The sequence below is a fragment of the Neofelis nebulosa genome, chromosome 1 (genome assembly GCF_028018385.1).
Source record: "Neofelis nebulosa isolate mNeoNeb1 chromosome 1, mNeoNeb1.pri, whole genome shotgun sequence".
Lineage (NCBI taxonomy): Eukaryota > Metazoa > Chordata > Mammalia > Carnivora > Felidae > Neofelis > Neofelis nebulosa.
The window spans coordinates 107014616-107039521 of NC_080782.1; the positions used below are offsets into that span (position 1 = coordinate 107014616).

General features: G+C 33.3%; 1 protein-coding gene across 11 annotated transcripts in view; it reads right to left on the reverse strand.

Moving 5' to 3' along the window:
• Positions 1-696: 696 nt before the first annotated feature.
• The window catches only part of ERBIN (erbb2 interacting protein), a 128196-nt gene continuing 103986 nt past the window's right edge, over positions 697-24906 (reverse strand). Inside the window, exons 19-27 of one of the 11 annotated variants that reach the window (XM_058730905.1) lie at positions 20797-20911; positions 18598-18784; positions 15055-16600; positions 10984-11127; positions 8184-8303; positions 5360-5488; positions 4190-4282; positions 2980-3054; positions 697-2193 (exon numbers count right to left, since the gene is read on the reverse strand). In XM_058730905.1, coding sequence (XP_058586888.1) covers positions 2086-2193; positions 2980-3054; positions 4190-4282; positions 5360-5488; positions 8184-8303; positions 10984-11127; positions 15055-16600; positions 18598-18784; positions 20797-20911 — 2517 coding nt within the window. In that variant the 3' untranslated portion in view covers positions 697-2085. Of the gene's footprint in view, positions 2194-2979; positions 3055-4189; positions 4283-5359; positions 5570-8183; positions 8304-10983; positions 11128-15054; positions 16601-18597; positions 18785-20796; positions 20912-24906 lie in introns of all 11 variants that reach the window. The other 10 variants (XM_058730898.1, XM_058730911.1, XM_058730936.1 and 7 more) reach the window with 10 other exon arrangements.

The window sequence follows — 24906 nt, forward strand, 5'->3', positions numbered from 1 at the left end:
ATGTGCCAAAATATTTTACAATAAACTATGAATAAAGGGAGCATTGAGGCATGTGACTGAAAATTTGAGATCAACAAAAAATGACGTGCCAAAATATTTTACAATAAACTATGAATAAAGGGAACACTGAGGCTTGTCTTAAAGAAGCTGTTTGTCATTATTTTTTTTTAGAGATTACAACACACATACAATAAATGAATTTTATCAAAATACAGCACATTTCTTCTACTATATCCATAAAAATCAATTCCTATGTAAATAGTACTGAAAAACAACTAAAATGAGTTAAAATTTACAAAGAGTTGTTAAAGGGTTTCAATCAATATTAAAACTATACAGTACAATAACCAATTGATAACATCTTGAAAGAAGTGCAATATTTCAGTTCACATCTTTTCAAAATTACTGCCTATTTTCTCTGACTAGCAAGAAAACAACAAGTCCAACTTTTTTTGCAAAAATAATGTAAATTGCCATTTTTGCTAGTCCTATAAAAGTCTTAATTAAAACAAGGTTGAAGAACAAAGCATAACAGATTAAAAATTCCAAAATTATATTTCTTACTAATTAAAAATGAATCGCAATAACTGAATATTGCTCTAATGAAAGGCTCCAGACTAGCCTTGACTAAAAACAGTTATTGGTCTTCTGTGGCACTTTTTTCTGGTCCAAATAACCATGCATTAATTCTTACCATTTCATGTTACTAAAATTTTATTTTAATTACACAGACAGAACAAAAACAAATAAAATTAATGGTTTGGATAAACAAATTCATGACATCTATGAAATATTTGTTACACTAACGAGGAACAAAGGCAGCTGGTGGTAAAACACTATTCTATTACACTGATACACTTAGAAACCCTTTAAAGACTCTGAAGTGTCGAGTTCACATTTAATGTTACCTGTAGGAACAGCCCTTTATTTGAATACCGTGACACACTGGAAGGCCTCAGAGACCCATCCCTTTGCTCTACAACTCTCCACAGCAATTCTCTATCACTGTGCCAATTTCACAAACTTGCTTTGGTTTCCTAGCTCCATGCGTACTGTTTCCTTTTACTTTACCAAGGCAATGTGAGACCAAACAAGATCGAGAGACTTTCCTAAATCTGCTTACGTTTTGTGTTACAGCAACACAATCTCAAAACTGGCCATTTTAGTTTCATTTGCTGCTTAAAATAAAAATTATAAATTAAGATTAAAACGGAGTACTAATTATAAAACACCACCATTTGCAAAAAATCAAAGGATATCCATATCACAAGAAATGCATGGACAGGCATCTACAGTAGAGTTAAAAATTTCCTGTGACTAAAAAATTAAAAATTGAATCACTGGTAGCAAATGCATTGTCAATGGCTAGAACAAGAACAGATCCTGTAGAGCTCGTAAAATGCAATTATCGTCTTTTTTATTTCTTTAAAACGACATTACATTTTTATTGCATTATTCTATTAATAAAAACACATTAACAGCTGTTTTTTTCAATCTTTGCTTCCAGATTTTTATAGGAATTGATGGTTTTAATCTGGCCTTGGAAAGTGAACCCACCAGCACCACCTTCACCTACTCACTCTTCAATTCAATATGCACATAGCAAAAACCAACACTTCAAATCTCTTGCCCACATTAAAAAAAAGTAGTTTCAGCAGAAAAACATTAATATGAGTTGAATAAAAATAAGGGCATAAAAGCTATGAGACAGAGAGCTCTGCCATCTGTCTCTGGGCTACAATCAAGGCTAACTAGAGCCTTGCACAGAGTTCAGTCATGTGTATGAAATCCAAAAATAAACCTACTATCTATACAAAAACAACATATGTTTGTTTTTGTAGCCTTGATTGCTATGTTTAAAAACCTAACAAGAAGTTTTATATGGTATGAATTCAACAGTCTCCCCTATATACTGTACAGTGGTTCTTTCCCTCTAACCACGAGTTCCATGATTTCATTAATGTACAAATTTGAACATAATTTTTGAGTTCTTCTTTACATATAAAAATAGTCAAAATATTAATTTCCCCTGCAAATATCTTCCAATAAATCTTGCTGCCTTCCCCCTCTTTTTGTCCACATTCCTTATGAGGAAACCTCTCGTACAATGATGAGCTCTACTGTGTTCTGGAAAGTTTTTAGCAAAGATACTGCTTGTCCATGTTCAATATTGATAAAACTGTAGCCATTAGCCTAGAAGAAAGAAGAAAAATATCTTTCAGAAAAACATTTAATAATAATGTATTTGCATCTGTGCACTTAAATTTCTGCTGGGTAGTCCACAAACCTGGCAGAAAATAAGAATTATTTTGGCAATTTAAAATAACATGTAGACTCCTGGGCCCTACCCCACATCTATGGAAATAAAATCTCTGAAGGTGGGACTCAGGAACCTCGTCTTCAGATGATTCTTATGTAGCAATCCAATGTTAGGAAGCACTTGTCTAAGACACAGTGTCAGACAGGTGTTATGTGTATGTGCTAATATATAAATGAGGCAACCGAGATGCAAGGATAGCAGAGGGCAAGGCCTACTCTTCATATTGCCTTGGGCCATCAATAAACACTACATTTCTTATAATTTAGGCCTAACATTTATTGAGGTCTTACTATATACCAGACACACAGTTCCAAGTGCTTCAAATGAACTAAATTCTTTAATTCTTGTAACAAAAAGATTCTTTCAACCTATTTTAAAGAAGTTAGCATTCCTAAACTTAAACAAAATGCTAGGAAATATCAAACATGTATTCAAAAATATCCATATGATTTTGCAACGTACAAGGAAGAAATATTTTAAATGATGAAAATAATAGAGAGTAGCTTATAAGAAATGCCACTGTTTTTCACCCACAAATATTTAAAAATAAACTTCACAAAAGAGTTATTTTCAAAATCTGGCATTTAATAATTCCTTGATGAGGAAGATGTTATAAAATGAAAAACTAAGAAAATAATAAAAAGATGTATCTTATTTACCTGAATAATTTTATCACCTGGCTGTAATAATTTTGATGCTGGTCCTTCAGGCTGTACCCTTGTTACAAATATACCCTTCAGCAACAACAAAAAAGATAAACATTTAATGGAAAACAGGATGCATAAATAACAGAGTAACAAGGAACAATTTTTCTTTAACAGTATGCAAACACTTGAATTACAGTACAATTTTTCTCCCGGTTTTCTCTGAATATTGTCACAGCCCAGTGTTTTTTTTGGTGCTGATAATTCTGACTTGAGTATAGTGATTTTCATTAAAGTGATGGAATTATTTCTACAGATGTGCAGAAAAGCAATAACAAAATTTAAAAATCACTTCATAATATAATGGACATTTAAAATTGGGGGGTTTAGCACTGGAAAACAGTGTGGAGGTTCCTCAAAAAATAAAAATAGATCTACCCTATGACCCAGCAATAGCACTCCTATGACTTTACCCAAGGGATACAGGAGTGCTGATGCATAGGGGCACTTGTACCCCAATGTTTATAGCAGCACTTTCAACAATAGCCAAATTATGGAAAGAGCCTAAATGTCCATCAACTGATGAGTGGATAAAAAAATTGTGGTTTATACACACAATGGAATACTACTTGGCAACGAGAAAGAATGAAATATGGCCTTTTGTAGCAATGTGGATGGAACTGGTGAGTGTGATGCTAAGTGAAATAAGTCACACAGAGAAAGACAGATACCATATGTTTTCACTCTTATGTGGATCCTGAGAAACTTAACAGAGGACCATGGGGGAGGGGGAGGAAAAAAAAAGAGAGAGGGAGGGAGGCAAACCATAAGAGACTCTTAAAAACTGAGAATAAACTGAGGGCTGATGGGGGGTGGGAGGGAGGGGGAAAGTGGGTGATGGGCACTGAGAAGGGCACCTGTTGGGATGAGCACTGGGTGTTGTATGGAAACCAATTTGACAATAAATTTCATATTAAAATAAATAAATAAATAAATAAATAAATAAATAAATAAATAAATAAAATTGGGGGTTTGATTTGCTTTCCTCAAACAATTCATATGAAGTGGTATTTCAAGACAAAAAGATGAATAAAGAGAGAAATAAAAAAGGTGATGTGTTTTCTCGATTTATAAAAGTATCTGTTAGATTTTCACTGATGTATAAGAGCACTATGTTAGTGAATAAATCCTTAAGGATATCTCAAAGACATACAAACAAACTCACATCGTCTTCGGGTCTGAATGGATTTCCTCTGCCCCCAACACCTCCTGATATGCTGAATCCAAGTTCTGGATCCTTTTCAACTCTCACTCGGATCTAAATTAATATGAAAATAAACTATTACTACTATCTCAGAAAAAGCTACACACAGTATTTAACTATTGGTAAAATACATAAAGATTCATCTAAAATAAACATTCAGGCAGATAAAGGGAAACTACAACATGTAATATCATGTTAATGAGTTAGTGAGTTAAAGGCACAGCTGAGATTATAAAGCATAGCTCCTAACTTAATCTATTGCTGTTTTACAAGGACAGGCAATTGATTAATGTTGACCCTGTGGGTTTTTTTTTTTTTATATCATGAATTTTAATGATATAGAGCATACAAACAAAACATGTATTTTAGGATCAGTTTCCATGTGTAAAATATCTAAATTACATAGTATCTCTGTGTACTGGGTGTTTCAGAAGATATTTAAAAATCCCTGTGTGGTTGTTGGATTCATTTCCTGAATCTGTTTCTATGCTCATAAGATGTTAGGATTGATGATCAATTGATAATATTTTTTATAACCACGTTATAAAAAAAGATCAAGAACTAAACTTGTTGCAAAACCCTCCCTTTCCCCAGAGACTAAAGCAAAAGGAATAAAGCATTTGTTCTCTACCTACGTTTCTAATAGTATTATTTTATCAATAAACTATCCAAATATACAAATGTATGATTAGCCACCTTTTAAATACTACTTTGTAAGATTTAATTCTTGAAGTAGTTTGGAGACTATGGTCAAATTTCAAACTCTCTGTGTCAATTAACAATAGGAAACCATAACATGCCAGTCAAGTTTCATGGTCTATTAATCATATTCCTGAAGGTCTGATTACTGGAATATCATCAAAAGGTTTTGGATACGCAACCACCTTAGGAAAAAAATAATCACATCCAAAACACTAAATGCTATGTCAATTAATCAGAACATGGGAGATCATAGAGTCAAGTTAAATACAAAGTTTGACACCTTATTAACTTAACATGAAACCACACCTTTAAACAAAATGGTAAAAACTATGTTAAAATTCTACACGGATTTATTGATAATAATTAAATAACCTATAAAGTACATTAAGAGCTTAGTTTCATATTTCAAGTATTCTTGATTGTTCTTACCTCTTGCCTTGCCAGTTCATGGCCTTGTCTAGGAGAACAATGGGGCTGTGTATATGGAGGCTGGTGGGCCACCTTCAGCATCAAGTAATCAATTAGTTGTTCTCTAGAGGGATGCCTTGCCACAGAAGCCTGAGGAAGGGGGTGATGTATTTGACTATAATTTGCCTGAGGCCTGAGGGTCTGGCCCATCTGTCCATTACTCAAAGGCATCTAAGAAAAACACGAAGTGTCTTAAAATGACCAATAATAATGTCTTATTACAAATAGTTGGATTTTCTTCTTGGAGTATTACAAAAGCACTAGAGTATAACATTCTAAATCATACATTATCAAGACACTTACACTATTCTTTCTAATTTTACACTTTTAAAAGAAAAAAAGCTATGAATTCTAAACTTGCCTGAGTCCTTGGCAGACAGATTCTCACTCTTTAAAGTTTCAAATAAGTTATCATAAAATTATTTGCTTTTCTATTTGGTATGCATGGACCTGTTTTTTCTTACAATAACAGCAAACAGTGATTATGTCAAAATTTTAAAATTTAAGCCTAGTAAAAGGGTAAATTTTCCCATCTCACACACACATAGAAGATGCATTTTTTTCATGTTTCTTCTGAACAGAAGTAACAAGTTTTGTGGTAGAATTTTTTTACTATTCTGAGTATATTTTCTACTTTTATTCCTTTCTTTCCAGAATTAACAAATACAAATATAGTAAAAAGCAAATTTATTCCTTGTGTGTGTGTGTACCAGTTAGCAATTTTTAAACTCTCTAAATGTTAGTTCCATAAAATATTAACCACAAAAATTAAGCCTTGACATTCTGTTTTACTCTTCACAAGCTACGCAAAAAAATCTGAGGTGATTATTTTGTTAAAGAATTATCCATGTTTTAATGCTTCTCATTGTTCAGAATGAATGAATCTGAGTTTTAGACTTAAAGCCACCTTTGTGGAAATGTGGCTGTTATGTCGGTATGAGGAATTTTTTATTTATTTTGAGAGAGAGCAAGCAAGAGTGTGAGCAGGGAGGGGCAGAGAGAGAGGGAGAGAAGCAATCCCAAGCAGGCCCATTGTCAGAGCACAGCCCAACGTGGGGCTCAATCTCACATACTGTGAGATCATGACCTGAGGGGAAATCAAGATCTGGACGCTTAACCGACTGAGCCACCCAGGTGCCCCAGTATGAGAAATCTATCTGAAAAATAAGTTTACATTTGTATTATAAATATTTGCATATAAAGAGATTTTTGTATATAAGAGGAAATACTTTTAAGCTATTCAATCATTTAAAATTTCATTGTTGATTATTAATAAAAAGGTGATCTCATCCACAAGTGAATTATAGAAAAACTATGAGATAAATACTGAGCCCCATTCTCCTAAAATTATTCCAAAGTAGAAAAGTTTGGGAAAAGATTATGGCAATTGTTTCAGAACTACATGCTCTTTTTACATCAACCTTGCTGAAGGAAACAAAGAAGCTTCCCTTTTGGTGAAGATTTTTACTTTAAAAAAAAGTTAGCTTTTCACTGTGTTGTATTTGAGAACTTGGTTATTTCTCAAGTTTGGAAACTTATATGGGGGTTTTATAACAGAGCACAAAGATGATATTACTCTATGACAAATCTTATACTGGTTGGAGAAAAAGAGAATGAGGTATTTTATTATCTTTATATCTTTTCTTTTTAAATTGTGGTTGCTTACTACTTGAACTCTGTAGATTTGAAGCAATTCATCTGCCCAGGAGTATTTAAATGCTTGTGCTGTTATTTTATTACTTATACACAACTCAGCACATAGCTCTTGCTTTTCTCCACATTTATACCATTTATTCCTATGTGCAGATTCAATACCTTTCTCCTAAGGAAAATATTCCAAACAGTAATTACTTCTGACCCATGCTTCAGACTTCTAGACACCTAGATTCTTGGTTGTGCCTGACACTTTACATCAATGTTAAACATACCCATGGAATAAAATAAGCTATCATTAGCAGATGGCTCAGGAGAATAAAAGTATGAAAACAAACCCAGTAACCTAGAATACAAAATTGATATTAAAAAGAAAAAGAAACTGGTTAACATAGCTCAATTAAAAGAAAAAGGAAAAAAAAGGTAAAATAAATAGATATGTATGAATTTATGCTATATGTCTGGGTTCCTACTCTCAAGAACAATGCAAAAGTTTTTATATAATACATAAGTATGCTTCATAATTGTATCTCGTTATACAAGGGATACGGAATTAGTTAAGAGAAAGAATAGCTGAGCGAGAATATTAAAGAAAAGAGTTAACTATCTGGTATTGGGTGACAGAAAAGTAAAATCTGTGAGTAAGTGATGCTTTAGTAACAAAAGTATTAATACAATCATCATTTATCACATACAAAACGCTTTCAAGGTGATTTTTAATTACATTTAAAGAATTTTAAAATGTCTTTAGTAATGATAAAATATCCTCAAGTGAGGAATTTAAGACAGGTTCATCTTTAATTCTCCAATACCAAAAAGCCTCTGACTCAAACAGGAATGCAAAGAGCCTCTGACTCAAACAATAAGGTAAGTAGGTGATAGTAGAGAAATCAAAAACAATAAAATGATTCTCCAGTGTGGAAAAAAAATCATGGACTAAACCAGGAAATAACAGGGCAAAAATATATTTCATATTTCTAAATTAGTTTTTAAAAAAAACTTTACTAATCAAGGAGGAAAAGTCCTCAAAAAATTATTTTCATTGTTAAAGCATACATGATATTTCCAGTTTAAAATCTGTAAAACAGAGTAAGTTCAAAGAGATGTGTTCATTTATTTCCTGAGCACCTACTTTTATCAAGCTGTCTGGAGGAACATCTTTGTGACTAAGTGTAGCTGATGAGTAGTTCGGCTGTCCTGAAATGAATAGATCATCTTGACAAGGATCTCCTGGACAGGATGTCTGGGGATGCTTCAAATGAGGGCAAAATAAAAAGTAAACAAACAATGTTCTTTAAGATGTAAAATCAAAATGATGATGACACGTGAAAGGAGATTAGGAAAAAACATTACAAGATCATGGAAAGATGAAGAACCCAATAAACATCACCATCATAACTGCCATTAATATCAGTACCTTGACGATGGACATTAACTAAATTTGTTGTGGCATTCATTTCACAATATATACATATATCAAATTATTATGATATATACTTTGGACTAATATGTCAATTACATCTCAACAAAACTGTAAAAATTATTAGTACTTTTAACATACACTGTTAAGCTATTTCTTCATAACGCTTTCTGTTATATTTACAGTAATACCTAGCTTTCAATACTGTGAAATTATTGTGAAGCTAGCAATACTGTGTGCTAGGTTGATTTAGTTATTAATCAAAGTTAAGAGTCCCAAATTTTAAGAGCAACTAAAACAATCTCTTGTTGAGTATATATAAAGGTTTTTGGGTTTTTTGGAAAAAAAATTAACTGCTATTCTTTTAACAGCACAGTGCCACCTGGGATCTTCTTTTTAATGATAAACAGTATTAATAGATATATAGTCTCATAAAATTCACTTTAACTTAATTGTATCATAGTATTAGCTCAGTATTTTCAAAACCAATGGTTTGGTGAAACACTTAAAATTAACTAGAGTTCATATTTTTATATGACCAATAATATCCTTCTAGTTTACCTCAATGATAGGTTTAGAGAAAAAAGCAGACTCAGTTATCTCATTATCTCTGAATATTTTTTACAAACATGCTGGGAAGAAAGATGCCTGTACTTTTTATTTTAATCTAGTTCTAAATATACCCAGCTATATTCTTGAAAACTAAAGGGATTGTGATAAATAGCACTATTGTAACTTTCAAAACAGTATGTGGCTAGCAACACAGGTATGTAAACTACATCATCATACTGAAAAATAATCTGAAATCTACTTCATTATGATATACCACAGGATACATAAAAACCTAAGGGCTTGTAATTTAATCTTATAAACTATCTGCAACAGAGCTATCATGTGTAGTTAGTTGCTCATTCAAAGCATGGATTAGCATTTTTAGATTTGGTTTGATCTAATTTTGTGTATTTATGCAATGAATATTTTGCCTTCCTTCCTCATTTCTGAGATGTGCTCTCAGAACCCACAGTAATCAACTTAGGTCATAGCTCCAAGTTTAAACTCCAGTCTATTCAGGTCTTTAAAAGAACAACTATATATTATGAATGAAAAAGTAAAATGCAATAGACTCAAAGGCTCTGAATGTAAGAATAACAAGCAAAAAATATTACTGTACAAGAATTTGGAAAGAATAACTGTTCCAGATGGCTACAAAGATAACCCCTGAGTTGATAAAACCCTCTTGTGTCCATTCTTTGGCTTCAGTTGGAAAGAGTACCAGAAATGCTGGGCTTAATAGCTATCACCCTTCTCTCACCATTTCAAAGGGATAAATTACAAAACAATTGCTATCACTCTAACATGGAATCCAAGTGGTGGCAGATGACAGAGGGCACAGCAAGGAGAGTGAAGCCCAGCCACAGCGGAGTGAATCCAGGAGACTGCTCTTGCCTTAGAACACAACAGAGCAAAGCCAGCTATGTACTAAAAAGAGGATGGGGACCCTCAGGAAAAAGCAAAGGACCCAGAAGTAATCAGAGTAAACATGGAAATAAAACTGTGGGGAAGAGACAAGTAAGGCTGTAAAAAGGAGAAAAATCTTTTTGGAATGAAAGGAAAGGGGGAGAAGGAAGTATTTATTTTGAGGCCATATTACACCTCACGTTGTTATTAAGAGAAAAATCTTAAAATAGAGCCAGGCCAGAGCTGTTCTGTTCTTTCTCCTTCTCTGCCATTCTTAACCCTTACCCTTAACTTTCATTAAAAGAATATGCCATTGGGGAGCTTGGTTGGCTCAGTCGGTTAAACATCCAACTCTTAATCTCAGCTCAGGTCTTGATCTCATGGTTTATGGGATTGAGCCCCGTGTCAGGCTCTGCATTGAGTGAGGAGGAGTCTGCCTGGGATTCTCTCTCTTTCTCAATAAATAAAAAAAATAAATAAAAAAAAAAAATAAAAAACCGTTAATGACTATTAACCATTAATAAAAGAATTTGGCTTTTGCCTTTTCATTGGTATTTCTTAGAATTTCTCCAGTCTCACATTTAATCCTATCTAGCAAACTGTGATTAAACTTACTTCCAGGCAGTGCTTTTCATCTGCCAATTCTCAATCACTAAAGTAAAAATTATTCTTCCCCACAACCCCACTGTGTACTATATAAAGCATAGCCTTAAACCTTGATTTAGAGAGAGTTAGTTAATTTAATTAAGAGAAAACACCATAAAGCATAATAAGTAGAAAAAAAAAACAACTCTCAGTTATTCCTATTGCTCATCCCTATTTACATAAACAAGAGCAGACTACATCCTTAGCTGATGGCCAGAGAAACTTGAGAGATAAATACTAAATCGGCTTTGCAGAAAGTTTTAGAACTAAGCCATGGAAGAACCAGAAGGTTATCAAAGTATCTAACCCACAGTAAAAACGTATTTTCTAAAAACATGAAAGCATTAAAATGTGGGGTCTTTTTTTCTCTTCTGTGTACTAAAAGTACTGGTCTACTACAGGTACTCACTCGAAAAATGTGCCCACCAGAACCTCTTCCGTCTGCAACACTCAAGGCAAGGCTGCCTTGGCTGCCATGCAGATCCCTAGAGCTGCCATAGTGAAAGTTGCTTACAGCAGTAAAATTGGAATTAAAGGACCTTGACAGCATGCTCTGAATAAAGAGGGGATAGATTTAACAGAGATTAGTGTAGCATGCAAAATTCACAAGACATGTTATGTACATAGATGTATTTATAAGTAACCCCAATACCACACGGGGAATATCATGCACTGAATTTTCAGTGCCACTGCAAGAAATTGGCACTATTTACCATACTATTTACATGACAACATACACATATACACATAAAGTACATGTAAATCCAACCATTCACATGTTTAAACGCTAAAGAAAGTACAAACATATAGTGTCTTTTACAATGCAATTATTTCCTTTACTCCTAATACATCTTATTGGAAGTTTATCAGAAAACAGGAATTGATGTCAAACTTAAATGTATGTATATATGTGTAGTTCTATAAGAATACAAGCTGATTTCTCAGCTTAAGTTTAAACATACGTACAAAGCACAAAATATTATCGGCAAAAAACACTTGGCTTTTGGCCATTGCAATTTCTTTCTTTCTTTCTTTTTTTTTTTGGCCATTACCATCTCAAAAAAAAAATTACCTTCTACATTTAGAAACATGTCTTACATTAGAAAAAAGGTTAACATAGTTTTAGTATATACCACAAAGTTTTAGTATATAGCATTTACAAGGCTCTTCCCGCTCTCAAATTACCAGAAGAAAAAAACCCCTAGAAAATGTACTTGTAAAAAAAATTTCCCATTCAAATAAATAGATACTTAAGATTTTAGGAGTTAGCAGTGGCATTTGCTGCTTAAACTTGAAGAATCACTGATGGAATCTTCATGCAGACTGAGTTTACATGAATGCCCAATCACTAATCCCAGAGCTGCCTAAAAAATGTACCTCAATAAACACAATGCCTGATTTTCATTGTTCCTGCTTGTTTACTCCTAGAGCTGTTAAATGCTGTTTTTTCATGTGGATGCTTTTACTTATGTCCCTGAATATTGGATGGTCTTATGGTTAAATTGAGAGTAACCACACTTTGAGCATGGCTTGCTTATCAAGAAGTATAGAAATGCTTGTAAGCATTACATGTGTATGTTGTCATTACAAGCTTGTAAGCTTACAAGCATTTCTATATTACTCTCAGAGAACCTATATACCTTCTCCAGATTATGAAGTTGATCTCTAATATCAAGAAACGTTAATATGGCCTTCCAGAATGAAAGAGATCTATAAAATTACAATGCACTCTTAGTTATTTTGTGGATTCCAAAGTAATGAGTAAAGAAAAAGCTAAACTTAAGAGGCCACAACTATACTTTCCCAGACCATTTCACAAACAATAAGGATTTGGCAGTGGCAATTCAGAGGTTCCATAAACATTTGATTAGAATGTAAAACTAAAGAAATTACACACACTAACCCCCCTGCCCCAACATAAACAACACATACTCATGTGTTACACACAATTTTAATATGTTCTTAACTTGAATGGCCCAAATGACCCTTTTTAATGATATGTAAATCCAGGAATCAAAGCCTTTTCTGTTGTCTTTGAACATATGTAAGGTTTTTGTAAATATTTCACTGACTAAGAAGGCTGAAGCTCAGAACACATCTGGTTTGTAATTCAGGGTTGTACATAGACGTCCATATAAAACTGCATCCTGTTACAACACAACACATTGTGCAGAGCTCAGTTAAGGAATATGTCCTGGACACTGATGTTCATTACAGGCTAAGAGCTGTATAAAAGCAAATGAATGTGGCAATTTTCATGTTACATTAATCATATTCTGGTTGAGTGCTTCTTGTAAGAATCATGAGTTTAATTAAACAAGTCTTGAGAAGAATGAGGTGAGATATAATCACATGTTTGGGTTCCAGGTACAGTTTTGTTGCAGGGACAGGAAGGAAAGTTACTACAACAAGGTTTAAAAAACCAAGTAAGCTTTAACTTATCTAATTATTGTATTAATGCTAAACAACTAAGCTGGGCAAAGTAGCAACTTATGATTTGGGGACTTACCTCTAAAGGGAGGGTTGGGCATTGTGAAATTCCCTGGGGAAATTTTTCAAATGTCTACCTGCCATCAGAATTAAATTTGGGGGAGGAGGAGGAATTGCAGAGGAGCAAAAGAGATTTTCCATCACCCTCCACCATTTTCAACCAAAGCTTTCAAATGTTTGGTCTAAATCATGTTGCTCTGTGTCCTCACAAGGCTTTTCTTAGTTTCCTTGGACTAATTTTCACTTCTAAATTACCAGTGGGCACAAGTGGGAAACTACTGGCATGTACTCCTCAAGTAATTGTACAGCAAATTTCTAAATATAAAAAGCAGAGAGGTACAATGAACAATGGGTTAGCTGCTACCTGCTTCCTGATGACTAAAGTCTAGGTATATCTCCGTCAGACAGTAATGGGAGAATAGCTCCTGACATGTCAACTCTATAGACTATAATGATAACCAGACTCATCTCTTTATCCAAATCTGTTATTCCTTCTCTATTTTGGCAATCCCAACAACCAGTCATTCAAGGCACCACTCAAGCTTACTCCCTTTTCCTCAAAGACTTATTATTAGAGGAATATTCCAATCACAAGTCAGATATTATAAAGTGTGTTTCAAAACGGTGTCTTGAATTCTTGCCTTTGTCTCAGTTCCTCCAAAACATTTCTCATTTATTTTCTGGACCACTAGATAGCCTCAGAGCTCAATCAACTTAACTGTAGCCTCTTCCTTCTCAAAAAAACAAAACAAAACAAAACAACAACAAAAAACTATATGCCCTCCCTCCTTCCAATTCCATATTATCTCCAGAAGTTTACTTATAAAACAGCTGTGGTATTCCTCTGCTTAAGAAATTTCCAAATTCCTTAGAAAAGGCACACAAGTCCAAAGAACCAACAATTTATACAGTTATATTGAAACAAAATGGAAGAGAATGAGGTTGCCTAAGACCATTAGATGCACAGCTATTTAAAGTTGGGAAGACAGCACTGAAAAGAGCTAATAATTACAGGCAGAAGTTTAATGTGAATTGATATACGATACTAATCATATTTTATGGGTTTACTTCTAAAAAAATTAGACCTAGGGAACTTTTTTAAATGACTAATTGAGGTTGTATACATTTAGCTGTTTTAAAAAACATATTTAATAAACAGAGATAACAAAATTCTTGGGTAAAAACTACTGAGAGATATGAAATTAAATCTTTAAAAATGTGCCCCATACACGTGAGCCAAAGCCAAAGAACTGTGACACTAATTTATCAGTTTTATATAATTTTAAAAAATTTTAACCCCTTTCAAAAAAATGACATCTACATGTGAAGTTAAACTGAAGAGATGCCTAAGTTGTTTTACCAATCATTTCTAAACTTCATTAGAGTGACAGACACTTGAGATCAGAGAAGTCAGAAATGCAGTTCAAAAAAGTCAAGAATAAATGCCGTGCCAGAAGACATCTATGTCAGTGACAGTGTTAGTCTTTTAACATTCTCTGGGGAAAAAAAAATCTTAGATGAAATATTTATATTTCTTGTTATTTTTCTAACTATATAGTTCTATTTTTATACACATATTTACATAACCAACAATAATTAATAGACGAGAGCAGGAGGTCAAAAACTGCTAAAAGGAGGTACACATGTATACACATTATTTACAGTATGTAATACTGTAATACAGTATGTAAGGCAGAATCTAAAAGAGATACACACATAAACACAGGCAATGAATTTAAGATCATTAGAAAACACTGGGGAATAAGAGGCAGAAAAGAAGCATACACTACCATCTCAGTTGTTTTTGAGTCCGGCTAAATCTAAACTTAGACTCTATTGTAAACACTAAGAAAAAACTCCTCAAATGTTAAGTATGTATTCAGTAATTCAGAGCATCTTGTATTACCTTGTTTAAAAAACAAAGAATACCAAATATTTTTAAGAAAAATAAATTCATAGAGAGGAAAATGAAAAATTCATATTTAATTACCTTTTCTAATTTTTTGGCCTCGATGTGTCGTAGTACTTGCTCTCGCCAGTCATGAGGAACTTTACTTTTTCCTGGAGGATCTAATAAAGAATGCTCAGAACTAACTCTCGCATTTGGTCTTTTTGAAGGACTAGTCCGTGAATAATTAAAATCACTAACTGACATAGTTCTCTCTGGTATTTCACTAATGGAGGGTCGAGCACTCTGAGGCCTTGATGCATTTGGACCATCGATGCTGTATGTTCGTGCAGAAAGAGGTCTCTGTGATCCTGACATCACTGGAGTTCTTCCCACTGAATGTAACTCTCTGTACGACAAATAATCTCCTTCTGGAATTTGGGCCCGCCTTGTGGGACCTGACTCACCAAGATTTACAGAAGCTGTAGAGGACACACTACTTTGTCGCTGAATCGTAGTTCGAGTTGCTCCAGGAATGAGTCGTTCATTTGGTGAGATGGCCCACACTTCCCCATGTCTTCCTGGGCCCATTCTCTGATGTAAATGGTATCCAGTACTAGCTCGAACGTTGTTATGGTTAGAGAAATTCATATTGGCAGAATGTTTAGCGTAACCGTGATTTTCTGTGCTCTCTGATCTAGGAAGGCGCTGAGGAGGAAAACTGACATGATCTATCTGGGGATTTTGTTTGCTGTGCCACATAGTGTCCTTGACAGCAGCACTGCTACTGTATTGAATATTATATTGTGGAGGACCATATATTTGAGTTGTAGATTGTGGGCCACTTATTGTGGAGCCTCTTATTATATTTGGCTCTTCAGGATTATGATTTGAGTCAAACTTGAAAATTGCCTTTGTACCTGATATTAAATCAGAAGATGAAGAAGAACCAGTAAATACTTGCAATGGTTGATCATACAAAAGTGTAGCAGATTTGCTCCTGACAATATTTTTTCCATCAACAGTAGATGTTACTTTAACTGTTGTACTTGGCTGCTGTGGTCCATTATCACTAACAATGTCATAGATTTTTAGTCCTCCAGTTTCCATATTAGTTATACTATGAGATTTCACAACAGATCCAATTGGCCCACTTCTCTGAGGGGAGAGATCTTCAGTGCTTTTGGAAATACCCATATCAACAGACGAATCAGTGTCATGTGGTTCAGTCCTCCTAGGGGACTGAGGAGTGTCCTCAGGATGTCCATTTGCCTTATTTACACATTCCAGATTAGGATACTTATTTCCATTTTCCAAGTGCTCAGCTTCTCCTTTAGCATTAATGCTTAAAAAGTCCGTTCCAAGCACTATATCTTGTGTCTTGGATCTTTCCACTATTTCTGGTTGAAATGTATCATTAGTTACAAGTTTATTAAGATTCATATTGATATGGTCTAATTTGTGAGATTCATCAGATGTGGCTGTTGAGTCAACACCTTTCTCAATAAGAACTAATCGCTCTTCAATATTCAAATCATATTCAGGTAAGTTAAAATCTTTTTTATCATGAACCTGGTAGTTTTCTTCTGTTGAATGATTTAAAACATCTCCATTTTGTAAAAGGCTGTTAAAATTTTCATCTTCTTGCCTAAAACAAAGATAATGTTATCATAAACATCATAAAGCCCAGTTTCTTAGTAACAAAAACATTAATAACTAATTAATGTGTAGCTACACAAAGTTAAAAGAGCTGATGAGAGTCAAAGACGAAAGTCATTTATTAGCAAGTATGTTATTTTAAAATATTATCGAATAATAAAGTAATGTAGATTTACATTAAATGGAGACAAGTAAAACATTAATTAAAATTCACAATCAATAATACCAATCACTTTGCCACAATATAGATTAATAAGGCTAAATGGTGAAGAAAAATGGACTTATCCACGTTTTCACGAATGCTAAAACATGAAATGCTTGAAAGATAGGTAGATACATGGAAAGCCAATGACTTCAAGTGTTGAGTGAAGAGCACAAAACATTTTTACAAATAATTCTGAAACCTTACATTAACTACAGTTAATAATAATTACTAATAATTATTAACTATAGTTAATCATTAACTAAGTAATTATTAGAGTCAAATACATAAATACATTATAAAAAGGTAAGAAATAAACAATTACTCAAAGATCTACAAAATGTAAAGACAACAATACTAAAAACAAAACTTGTAGAACTCAACAAAAAGTCAATTTTACTGTATGTTGATTTCAAAAAAGAAAATAAAAAATGCAACATTGAAAAAATAATTTGAAGATCAAAAGCAAAACTAAATCTAATGATGTCTAAATGACTTCATTTTATTTGGCAAATATTTATAAATGTGCTCTTCCAAGATTACAGAAAACATTTTATTTCTTCTTGGTAGAAATAAATAAATCTATTTCACACAAATATGAAAACATTTGTGTCATTTTGTATAAATATGCAAGTTATGTTTCAACAAGTATTCTTCAGTATTCATCTTCCCATTAGGTAATAGACTATATTACTAGAAATACAACAAAGAAAGTTGTGGATATATCCCTTTCTTAGCCTTTATTTCATTACATAAAAAACATGATTTATAAAATACTCAAGTAATTCCCAACAAAATATCAGTAACATTTTATTATTCAAGAAATTACTCATTATTTTAACATCTAAGAGGTTATAAAAATTATTATTTTACCACTAGGTTTTAGTCTCAAATTCAGAAAACATATAAATAATCATAATTACAACTACATAACGGCTAAACTCATTTGAGACATAAAATTCATTTTCCTTTTACAACAATTCAAATCAATAAATACAAAATTTGACTTAAGATGTCTGGAATTTAAGAATCATATGCCTCTAAAAAGTAGTCAACAGTATCTACACAATTAGCTGTGGGTTCAGTAGAAACCCAAATCTTTCTAATAAGCACCAAGCTGATATATTATAACATGAAAGTAAAACAACAGTCTTATTTTGATAGCCAAATATATTGAGAGCTCAAATAATAGATGTTTTAAACTTCAGCTAATTTCAGCCTGTAGGAATTAAGTCTTGTTTCAGAGTCTGACCTACAAATTTAAGTCTAAGTCAAAGATACAGAAGTAATTAAAAGTACTGAATGCTCTTTAATGACACTCCCCAAAAAAGAGTATCTAAAAAATACCTATTTCAACTTGAATTACTCCAAACAAGCTATTTATGTTGTAATACCTAAAAATATCATAAAAGTGTTCAACTTTTTAATGAGGAGAATTAGGATATTTTAAATCTTTTCTTCCCCATTTATATTTTTAAAAGTTTATTTTTTTTAGTAATCCCTACACCCATGTGAGGCTTGAACCCAGAACCCAACGATCAAGAGTCACAAACTGTTCGGACAGAGCCAGCCTGGTCCCTTCTTCTTCCCCATTTAAAAAACTAATTTAAAATGGAAATGTAGAAAAGTTAAGTAATTAGTAATAAAATGGGGACGAAACCATACACTACCTGATCTACATCTATAATATTAATTTGTGAAATCTTTGTTTTTAGTCCATATATTGATTTGCCTTATTATCTCTATTGTACAAAAAAAAATTATTCTGTTAAGATGTCACAAACCTGATTTTGGAATTAATACCACCAATATGGGTTTGCTTCATTGGAGAGCAGAGTGAGGTATCTTGACTACTATCAGTATTAAGAGAAACTGAATCAGACATCCGAGATGGAGAAGAACAGTTGCTGTTATTCTGATTGCTATTGTGTGTAACTTCATCTGATAAAGAATCTGTATCCTTTGTATCATCTGAAACAAAAAAACTTAAGCCGTTGATAAAGTCACTAAGAATTTGTGTTTAATACTTTGAAGTGAAGACAAATGGCATTTATATTGTACTGGTTCAAATACATAAAAAATTATATGGATAAAAAGACAACCAAAGCCACTTTTGAAAATTCAGTCCTAATACACACAAAGATTAAAGAATTTAAAACTCATAATACCATTAGTTTTTGACAAATATAACATATGTTAAGGTTACCGAGAATTTGATTTAGTTTTTACTACTGGCAAGATGATATTACACAATGTTTTTCTAAGGACATCAATTAATTTTAGTGACTATGGCTCTTCCACTCAGTTACAATTGTCTTTTGAAAGTAGGCTCTATGCCCAATGTGAGGCTTGAACTCAAAACCCAGAGATCAAGAGTTGCATGCCCTATTGACTAAGCCAGCCAGGTGCCCCCACATTCATTACTTTAAAAAGTCATAATAATAAAGAATAAATAGTATAGTTCACAGCTTAGGTAAATTTATCTGGGGAAGAAATTATTTCATACATGTATGCAAATGTTTTGATCTATCCTGAAAATAAAAATGAGCAATACAGTCAATTAAAAAAAATTACCAATCAAGGAGTTTTCACAAGGTCAGCTCTCTTTTCCTGTTTTTAAGCCATTTCAAAGAACTGCATATGAAAAATAAACTATCAATATATGAAATGGCTTTTGTTTTTTATATAAACAGAAATAGACAATATTTATACTCCATTATAGACAGGTACTATTAAAAAGTATTATTTTTTTTTTAAGTAATAATGAAAAGATAATAACTTGGGCACTTGGCTGGCTCAGTTGGTGGAGCACGTGACTGTGGAACTCAGGGTCAGGACTTCAAGCTCCAAGGTGGGCACAGAGCTTACTTAAAAACAAAACAAAAGAAGATAATAACAGTATTTTTACAACCCTAAAGGCTGTTTTTAACTAATGCAATTCTATCCAAATCATAGAAATTGTATATATAGACACAGAAATAGGAGATTGTATGAATTAAAAATATTTTTTTTGTTCCAAAAGGAGCACAGTTCAATTAGTCTGAATTTGTGTTTACAGTTGGCAGTAATAGTACATAGGGCTCAGGATCTTCAATTTTAAGGTATTTGGGTGCTGGGTTTTTAATTTTTAAAATATCGTTAAACAAGATGGCAGGTAAGTTCTTTCCTAGACATATTCCTCTTCTTCTACCTCATTGTGACAGTTAGAAAGTAATATGTAAAATATTTAGCATAGTAATAAGCAGCAACTAGTAAGTACTCAAATATCACTTCCACTATTATCATGAAACCTAAACTATCTAAGGGCCAGCTGGATAGTAAGTTTCATTAATGCCATAAAGGCAAAGGCTGGATAAATATTTGGTAAAGATACTACAGACCAGTTCAGGCACTTATGGGGAGGAGTGAGATAAGGATGAAAGGGAAGGATAGATACCCTTCAAATTCCCTTTCATTTCTAAGAAGGGCCTGAGATTCTATGTTATGTGAAAAATGGCTATGGTGTGAGAATGGTTTAAAAAAGAGTTCTAGGACAGAAAAATAACAATAAGCAGCTATTCTACATCAGATACAGTGCTAGATCTGAGTACAACGAATAATCTAGTACATCTGATACTCATAAAGTCCTTCATTAGCCTCAGCGTATGTCAAGTCAGGTAACGTCATATGGATAAAATTAAGTAGCTCAAGGATTACATGGCAAGTAAGTGGCAGAAATGGAATCATAATCCAGTTTTGTGTGCCTGTGAAGCCCATGACCTTATAAGTAAACATGTATGAGGGAAGAGAAAAAAAATCTAACAATATTCTTCTTTAAAAACTAGGAAGATTAGGAAAAGAACTTTTAAAAAAGCATGTTTTAAAAATTGTTTCTAAAAAGTGTTTTAAGTAACATAATGATATTTAGTGAAATTTATTTCAAAAAAATTTATAAATTTGATAAATCCAGCCCATTTCTATTCCTAGCGCTTTCAATATCTAACCTTTTTTGTTATTACTAAGAGCTACAACTTTTGGCTGGTTAATAGAGCTTTCAATTAACGGTGGTCGCATCTCTGCCATTTTCATCTCTTCATCAGAAGAAAGTTCTTCAGATTCCTAATGTAAAGAAAAAAGAAAGAAAATATTTAAATAAATTTTGGTTTCTTTAAATGAATACATATTAACTCATAAGAACTTCAAAGAGAAAAGAATATTTAGAACATGGATGAAACTTTTTTATGGTAATATTGACTAAAACTAGTATATGATTTAAATTTTTCAAGATATGGCAATAAAACTATGGTAATTATTAACAATATGGCGAATGGCTATGGGATAAAATTCCGTGGTAGGCCTTAATTCAAGTGTATTAATGATTGCTATGTGCTGTTACTATGTCAAGTGCTACAAATACAAAAATGAGTAAAACATAATCCCTGTCTTAGAAAAACTTGTTTAGCGAAGGTGCTCCAAAAAAAGTCCCTTCCGAATTCTCAAATTTATTCTAAAATTATCAGGTTCCAAGGAATCAGAAGGACTGAGATATTCTTCTATTAAAATGAATTCATGGCAATTTTTGCCCAATTTGAAGACAGAATTTTTTATTAATCTCCATGAATTTTTCTCTAATATTTGGCAACTATCCCAGATTATCGGCCACTGAGTGCTACTAAGTGAAAGGGGGTGCAGGGGAGGGAGGAGGACCTGGTAGTGAACAAACATTTATACAAATATTTTAACAATGCGCATACTCTCTATATAAAAACAACTCTTTTGCACGTTAAATTATTCATAGTTAAGGATGAAAATAAATAAAAATTCTTAAAAACTGTTCTGTTAAAAGTACTAAGACTTTTAGGTACTCACAAGTGACATAATAAAGACATGGACCAGGGTCAGCAAACTATTTCAGTAAAAATGCCAGATCATAAATATGTTACACTTCAAGGGCCCTAAAGATCTCTTCAACTACCCAACTCTGTCACTGTAGCACAACTTTGCCACAGACAACATGTAAACAAATGACTGTGGTTTTGTGCCAGAAAAACTGAATTTCACCTAATTTTTCACATGTTGTGAAATATTCTTTTGATTTTTATTCAACCCTTTAATAACATAAAAGCTGTTCTTAGCTTGCAAGCCATATAAAAGACAGGCAGTGGGCCAGATATAGGCCACAGGCCATACATAGTTTGCCAAATCCCATTTGTAGGACTGTACTACAATGGAAAGAGACTTCTAATTAGAATAGCCAGACAAAGTAAAAGTGGAAGTAAGAGAAGTGAAGGGTGAGGTAAGACAGGAATGACTTCTGAACAGAGGAAAGCATGGAAATAAGAGAAGGTATGTAAAGCATGTCAACTCCATGTAGTTGGAGCTCAGATAACTGGCAGGAGACAGAAAAGTCAGGTTGGACTGAGTAGGAAATTATGTGTTGGTCATTATTGGATGTTGCCAAACCAGGAACTCGCAACATGAGATTATCTTTTAAAATGGTAACTCTGGGGGCACCTGGGTGGCTCAGCCAGTTGGGCATCTGACTTTGGCTCAAGTCATGATCCCACGGTTCGTGGGTTCAAGCCCTGTGTCAGGTTTGGGCTCTGTGCTGACAGCTCAGAACCTGGAGCCTGTGTTGGATTCTGTCTCCCTCTCTCTGCCCCTCCCCCACTCATGCTCTGTCTCTCAAAAATATATAAACATTTAAAAAATACATAAATAAAATGGTAACTCTGGTATTAAGAATATATGGGAAGAGAAAGAAACCGGCAGAAAGGGATCTAGCTATCCTAACAGTCCTAATGAAAAAACTTTATCTGTCCTTAGCCAATGGCAGTGATGACAGCTGATAAAGAAATAAAGAATTTGAAAGAAATTTTGGCACTAACAGGACTTAATGATAAAATGAATGCAAAAAACGAGAGAGCAAAAGAAAGAAGGGCAAATGGTCTGTCCTAATCTTTGACATGTGCAGTACTTTCAACTGCTGAGCAGACTTCCTTCTTCATGAATTATACTACACCTGGGTGTCTGGGAGCTGTAGCCTCCTAGATGTCCTCCTACCTTTCTGTCTTTTGTGCTCAAATCAATGAATCCTCCTGCAGTTAGCATTTATTTTTGCCTTTCTTACTCTTTCCCCTTGGATATTGCATTTTCTTCAACGATTATGTGCAATGTAGATAATTTGATTTATAATCCCGTTTTCGTTTCTCTTCTAAGCTAAAGATACCTGTTAAGTGTTCAAATTCCACATATCCAAAAACAAACTAGACCTTCTAAGCCTGTTTGTTCTTTTAACACCCCACTTCAGTTGATGGCATCATCATCCATTCAAACATGGTTATGTGACTGTCCCCTCTGCCCCATTCCTTACAGTCAGGAATATTTCCATACTAAATCTCTTACATTTGGACAACTAAGTTCCAGTCCACATTGTCTACTATTATTATTCAAAAAGCCTTCAAACTTGGGAGAATTCAGTAGCTGTTGCCAGATAACCCTAATACATAGATCACAAGTAATGCTCTGCTAAAAGGCCTTCATGACTCCTCAAAGACTATACAACAATTCATAGCATGGCTTTCAAGAGCCTCATCATCAGGACCCAATCTACTGTACTAATTTTGTTTCATTCTACCACCCTGATATGCTCAGCTAGATGAAACATGTTCTTTTCTATATTTCTCAAACACCACTCTTATGCTACCATTATTCCTTTCATACTTTATTCAGTTCTCCTATTTCTGTTAGATGAACTATTCCAAGGTATAGGTTAAATACTTCCTTCACCCTAAAGCATTCTTGGTTGTTCCTAGCCAGAAAGTATCTCTTTTCTAAATTTATGTAGCACTTAATATTTTTATTACTTGGTATTTTTCTTATACACTCAGCATTGTCTAACCCCAATTATATTCTATATACCCATTTATCCATTCTGCCACCAAAGCTCCAAACACAATGCCTTACACACAGAATTATACTAAATGAAGTATTAAGTACACTGGGACAAACCTTATAACCTTTTCACAGACTTTATTATATTAGGTTCAATGTATATAATAAGTGTACTGAAAGATGTGATCCATTCAAAATACATTTACAAACCATGAAGTTTCTTTCTTGTAGTAAATACTAGCTCAAAGAATAACCCTGAAGACAGACGTGCTTTGAATGCATTTAAATTTTCGGGAATAAAGAGGCTATTATAAACCCACAGTATCACTATTTGTATATTATTCTCCAACAGAACTTTCTATAATGACAGAAATGCTCTATCTGTGCAGTTCAACTTGGTAAACACTAACTAGCTAGACATGTGGCTATTGACCACTTAAAATGTAGGCTAGTAAAACTAAGAAGCAAAGTTCTTTATTTACTTAAATAGCCACTTATAACTAGCGGATACATAGTAGACAATGTAGCTATAAATCAAAAACCCTCCAGAATTTTATTTTGTAAAGTTAGAGCTTTACTGTTTTACATGACTTCCACCAGCGTATGAGGGGAATGCAAACAAACAAAAGGTGTGGCCGCTTATGAAAAACTGGCAGTTTCTCACATGGGTAAACACAGAGTAACCATACGATTCAACAATTCTACTCTTAGGCATATATCTAACAAAAAAGAAAATATATACCAACACAAAAATTTGTACACAAATATTCACAATAGCTTTATGCACTATTGCCAAAATGTGGAAATAACCAAAATATCCATTGTTAACAATTACAATGGAGTATTACTGACATAAAAGTGAACTGATACATAAAAGAATGAACCAATACAATAAAACAGTATTGATACATGTTATAATATGGATATCTAAAATACTAAGTTAAAGAAAAGTTACAAAAGACCAGCTATCATATGATTACATCATTAATATAAAATGCCAACAACAGCCAAATCTACAGAGGCAGATAAAGTAGATACGATGTCTAGGACTCAGGGGTACAGAGAAGTTGTGGGGAAATGGCTAAGAAGTATTGGATTTCTTTCTGGGGTAACAAATGTTCCACAAGTAATGTAGTGAAGGATGGACAACTTCTAGTATACCAATAGTCACTGAATAGTACCCTGTATTTAAATCGGTGAATTATATAGTATGTGAGTTA